Source organism: Myotis davidii, unplaced genomic scaffold (genome assembly GCF_000327345.1).
Source record: "Myotis davidii unplaced genomic scaffold, ASM32734v1 scaffold835, whole genome shotgun sequence".
In the NCBI taxonomy this organism is placed as follows: domain Eukaryota; kingdom Metazoa; phylum Chordata; class Mammalia; order Chiroptera; family Vespertilionidae; genus Myotis; species Myotis davidii.
The window spans coordinates 298,316-304,315 of NW_006286786.1; the positions used below are offsets into that span (position 1 = coordinate 298,316).

The 6,000-nt window shown below is 36.3% G+C and overlaps 1 protein-coding gene across 1 annotated transcript in view; it reads right to left on the reverse strand.

Moving 5' to 3' along the window:
• The window catches only part of LOC102766147 (transcription factor SOX-5), a gene marked incomplete at its 3' end in the record, with an annotated part of 290,659 nt that extends 286,148 nt beyond the window's left edge, over positions 1 to 4,511 (reverse strand). The window contains exon 1 of the mRNA XM_015560611.1: positions 4,372 to 4,511. Coding sequence (XP_015416097.1) covers positions 4,372 to 4,409 — 38 coding nt within the window. The remainder of the gene's footprint in view (positions 1 to 4,371) is intronic.
• Positions 4,512 to 6,000: the final 1,489 nt, after the last annotated feature.

A 6,000-nucleotide genomic window follows, 5' to 3' on the forward strand; every position in this document is an offset into this window, starting at 1 on the left:
TTATGCATATACTCATTAGGAGGCTGGAGAATTGGAAACAATAGATAATAAAGATCAGATTTTATCCATAAACATACTTTTGTTTTTTAAATGCGTTATAAATGTAAACCATTTGAAATAGCTTCCAGCTCTGTGGAGAAGTAATGTGCTGAAGTATTAGAATAGGTCATTTAATTTGCCTCTCAGGTCTGATGCATATACAGATTCTAGTTAAAAGCTCCCTAAGAGCAGGTAAAGACTTTGTCATATGCTTATTATATTTGAGAAACATGTGAAGTAATCATAACATTCACACATTTCTATATCTGTTAATCTGCTAAACACTGAGCAGAATACAACGCCACCTGACATTTAACCCTTGCTTGTTTTGGTACTCAGTCAGGTCTCTGCTAAGCCCTTCAGGACCGTACTCCAGTGTGAGTGTGACAGAAGTGCAGTTTGCCCATTGCTTCAAGCAAGCTGCATTCCAAGCTACTATTATAGCTCAGTTAACTTGCAGGCTTACTGAGAAGGTAATTAAAATCTATAATCAATGATAGGTACCTTTTCCTCTACAAAGTATTAGTAAATAAAAAAATAACAAAATGAACAAAGGTAGATATCAGAACATCCTGAAAACATAATGTCAAAGTTATAGGTTTATGGTTGCCTTCAGGTGATAGAATGTGATCAGGTAACTTTCCTTCGATTCACAGCTAGAGATTACCTGCTAACATGGCTGTCTTATCACATTAGTACAATTATTTTCTCAGTCCCTAATTAAGTCACATAAATCTGTCTGAGTAATAAGTATTTTATAACTATGGCTACACTTTAGGTAATTAAAGTACTGCTAATGTTAGAGGGGTCCTTGTAGACCGCTAATACTAATGTTTCATGGTAGTTTAACAAATTAGTTTTTCATAATACCTTATGTATATGGCTTCAGAAAAACACTTAAAAGTTTCTTACTGTGAAAAAAAAATTGTCTCTTTAGTCAATGTGACTACAAATAAATATGATAGGTATATAAGTTAGATTTTCATTACAGAAGAGTAAGACCTTCTGACTGAGTAAAATACGCAATCGTTGTCTGCACCCGTTTTGAGAGAAGCAATCAAGTAGGTGATACTATGAACTTAATTTGCTGCATCCTACTATGTTCAATCCCAATTTCTCTATTTATTATGAAACTGTTTTCTTAAACTCTCATCTTATCCTTGCTTTTTACTGAAGTCTCTGACATAAAGCAGTTGGAAAGTGACACGTAGTTTAGTCATAACACTATTATATTATCAAATAGAATAACTATAAAGGAACGAAATAGAATACAATTGTGATGATAGTATCAAAAACTTATTTTTTTCATTCATCAAAAATAAACTGATATTAATATTTAAGGCAAAATTTAAATATTTTCCTTCTAGAAAAGGAAAATTCTTACCTCACAATGTTTTTATTTTCAGGGAAATATATGATTTCTCTCTCTTCTTTTAAAAATTTTAGGAGAGTTCAGCCTTTCATTCTTTTATGACTCTATTGCTAACATTTAGACCATGTTGCCAATTATGTTCCCTCTAAAATTGCTTACAAACAATTCCTTAGGATATACTTTGCCTATTCACTTCCCACCTGAGAATTGTGTTTTTCATTAGTCATAATCAATTATGACAAGGACGCTTGCAAGTAAAAACAATTCTCTTTTACATTTTAGAATCACTCTTTAACTTGCTCTTCCTCCTGGACATTTTTTTTTAACAGTCAATGAAATTGCTACTAGTTTTGAATTTCTTAACAACTGCATATTAGTCTGACAGTACTGACCATATACATTTCTAGGGCTGGTAATACACACATAACATGTATAAATCCAAATTTTGATTCTGATTTTTAAGTTTTGAATATTCCTTAAAGTTCCAACTAGTGTACAGGTTGCAGAGAATAACAGAAGATTGGCATGGCTCTATAAATAAAATTAGATAAAAAGATCACATAAAACTTTCAAAATACATGACCACTAAGCTACTTGTTTATATCCTCTAGAGCAAAGTTCTCGATCTCACAAAGAAATTTAGAAGTCTTTTCTTCAGATTTCAGACTAAGTTTGAGAGAACAACTCACTATAGCAGGTGAATAAATAGAATAAAAATTAGCACTTGATGGAAAAACCCTACTTATTCAATGAAAGTTGCAGATATTTGAAAAACGCAAAGAAAACCTGACTATATGTGATAGTATAGTTATAGAATATATACCTCCTTTGGAGAATATATGTATTCACTATTGAATCTGCAAGTTATATATGCTATGAGATGAGTATATATACACCCACTCATACAAATTCAATGTAAATAAATAGTAATGAACTTATTGAGATTTTTGTATATATTACCACGTATAACCGTAGGGGAAATTATTAAGAAATTTTATATTATATGACAGTTTTCAAAATTATTTTAGCTACTACTATTGCCAAACATGCTGTCTATACTAACAACTCTATTGATTATCACTTGCTTATTTAATTAGCCAGTTAGAAAACCATGCCTCTAGGTGACAACAACAACAAAAAGAAATTCTAATCAGGAGGAAAAAAAATTGTTAAGAGACTTGAGCATCAGAATAGGAAAGGTAAAAGTTTAGTTTAAAAGAGATAACTGAAAAAAATACAAATAAAGTTCACAGCAGGAAAGCTTGCCTATATAGAGAAATAGGCTACAGTCTGTTAATATGTAACTACCTTTTTATAAGAACAGTCTGTTAACATGCTTACGAATCAGACTCAGAGTTTTATTTTCAAAAAGTATAGAGTTGAAAAATACTGTTATTTCAGTGATACCCTGAGCACATGCTGGGAAAGTTACTGTTGTATATTAACAAACTGCTACATTAAGCAATATTATATTCCAATATCAATAATGTCAACATATACATATGAAATAGGCTATATTTGCAAACAAAAACTATTTGAAAGAGTTAATGTATAAAACTTGAAAAGATGAATTCAAACTATTAAGAACACACAACCTTTCACTGATATTATCTAGTGAGGATTCACCTTAATTTAAAAAAAAGACGAAGAAGAAATGAAAGAAAGAAGACAGTATTAAAGTGTAAATGTTGGCTATTTTACTTTCTTCCCTGATCTGATATTGGTTTCTCTAATTCTGGCCACATCAAACATTATTTTATTCTTAATATCCTTCTCTTCAATTGCTTCACTTCTAGAATGTCTTAATCTTTGTCCTTTCTTTTTTCATCTTTTCATATCAAATTCAGTTGTTTGAGCGATGAACAGCTTGACTTAGCATATTTTTAACCAGCTGGTCTAGCACCTAGCTTGCATTGCATAGTCAGATACAACAAATGTTTATACAGAAGGTAGCTTTCATGAAATTGAAAAAAAAAAGCCTGGGTATTATGCATCCTGGCTTTTTTTAGATTTTTTTTTAAATTCACCATACAGAATACAAAGTTTGAATTCTTTTTAATGGCAAACAAAATTCTATTTATAGTTCTAAAAATGAACTCATGCTGGGATAAGAACTCAAATTTTAAAAAAATTTTCAATGTGAACTTATAGGAACACTAAGAAGGCTAAAATTCTTGCAAAGCCCTGCTTCACTTACATCAACATCAAATAGAAGGATATTGCACATATTTCTCCAAATAGGAACTACTTAATTACAAATACACGTATTCCCCTTAGAGTAAGAGGGGATATATTGTAAATCAAAATTTAGTTTAAGACAGCAGTGCTTAAAGCGGTCACGAAAACTTAGAAAGGGATCATCCCATTTCCCTATTTTTTTGACATTTCAAAAGTAATCTAAGGGATTGCTGCAATATTAAATATTCTTTAAAATAATCTGCTCTCTTATATCAACAAAAGGTCATGTGCTTTACTGACCAGCTTCCAAAGTTTTACGAAGGATCACATAGGAACTTACAGCCTCCGTTTTAACCACCACTAAAATCTTCTGTCACCCCAGGAATTGCCAGACGGAGATGTTGAAAATGGTTAACAACTCTGCACAAAAGCACTTAAAAAGGTGTAGAAGAGAAGAAAAATATCAATGAAGGAAGAAAGTAAGAGAGTGAATGAGAAAGAGAAAAGAAGCCAGTGAGGGAGAGAGAGAGAGAGAGATGCTTAATGCTCATTTAATTTCCTGTTATAGGACGCAACCTAAAAACACTGAAATCTCAGAGACTTTACAAATCAGTTCAATTTGGTCCGGGCAATCACCACTAAAAATCAGCTAACAAGATTGCAGAAACACTGAGCTAAAAGCTTTTCTAACAAACGGGGCAGCATCTTCCAATTGATTCAGAGACGACTGTAAAATGGGAGAGTTGTACTTCAATATATTAGGGGGTAAAAACTGTACTCACCTTTCAAACTCCTGAGGTAAATCAGGGTCAGTAAGCATGCTGGAAAAGCACAATTTCCCTTTGTCACAGCAGCCACCTATGATCGTCTCCAACTGAACCTGTCAAGTGAGTCCAAACCTTCTAAACCAATTGATTTTCTCTTCTCCTCTCTCTCTCTCTCTCTCTCTCTCTCTCTCTCTTCTCTCTCTCTCTCTCTCTCTCTCTCTCTCTCTCTCTCTCAATCTCTCTCTCTCTTCCCCCTCATCCCCCCTCCCTCTCCTAGGACTCCTTGACCAGTCTCTTAAAGGGGTAGCGCACTTCCAGCAGCGGGGTCTGGCTGCTCCCCCTTCCACGGGGCTGCATGCTCTTTAGGGCTGCAAGGCACTAGACAACCTCAGGGTGCCTGTCCTTTCCTTTTAATTCTCTCTTCTAGACATCACCGAATGTGAGGAGTCAACTCCTTTAACACATTTCCCATACTCTTTCTCCTCCAAATAATAAAAGTCTGTCTCTCTCTCTTTCACACACACACACACACACACACACACACACACACACACAGCATGGTTTTTTTCTAAAATGTAAAATGCATTCGCTGCTGATTAAAAGAGAAATCTGCACACTAGCAGAACCCCGATCAAACTGCATTATTAACTTATTAAGCAAAGAAATTATAGCAATAGCCTTTTTTACACAAAGAATTGTTATTCCTTCTCACCCCTTCCTAGGCTCTCTCTGTGAGCACACGGAAACACACACACACACACACACACACACACACACACACACACACACACGCTCGCACACAACAATCAGGCATTGTTCTGAGGGAAGAAAAGCAACTTTGACAGATTGAAATATAGCAGAGGCCCCTTCAAGGAAACCTGTAAACAACTTGTCACTCACTCTGTCCGTCTCACTGTTCGCCCGTGCTTTCCACAAAGTGGTGCGAACGTCCTGGCAACCCAAGCAAAGTTTCCTCAGCTCCAAACTCCATAAAACGCGGTGTGCGATGTGGAGGGGAATAGGTATCCACATGCCAAAATCACACGCGCGCGTACACACCACACACACACACACACACACACACACACACACGAGGAAACAAAAAGCACAAACCAAACAACAAAAACAAAAAGAAAACAAAAAGATGCGACCAGCAAACTGTCCTGCCTGGGACTGCTGGGAGGTCAGGGGTGGGAAGCGCTCCCCTGGCTGTGGGTCTCTTTAATTTCCTCTGCCCAGGCAGCCACAGATAACAAGGTGGACAAACTATGGCTTTACAGATCCTAGGCTGGCTGGCAAGGCACAGCCTCCATAGCAGTTCCAATTATCTAGATAAAAATCTGGCAGGCGAGGAAGGTAATCAGGTAATGTACCTTTGACATGAAATGACAGAGGCACATACACCACATACACACAGAGAGAGACACTTACACAGACACGCACGCAGAGCCGGTGGCTGCCCCGCGCACCGCAGCATCTGGTCAGGGAGTAAGCACACACTCACCAACACGAGATAGTGTGCATTCTTCACACACACACACACACACACACACACACACACACTCAGTCACTCACACACGCTCTCCACTCCTACTGGGAGGGTTCGTTCTGCACAAAAGGCTACATTACAGAGCCCGCCCCAAT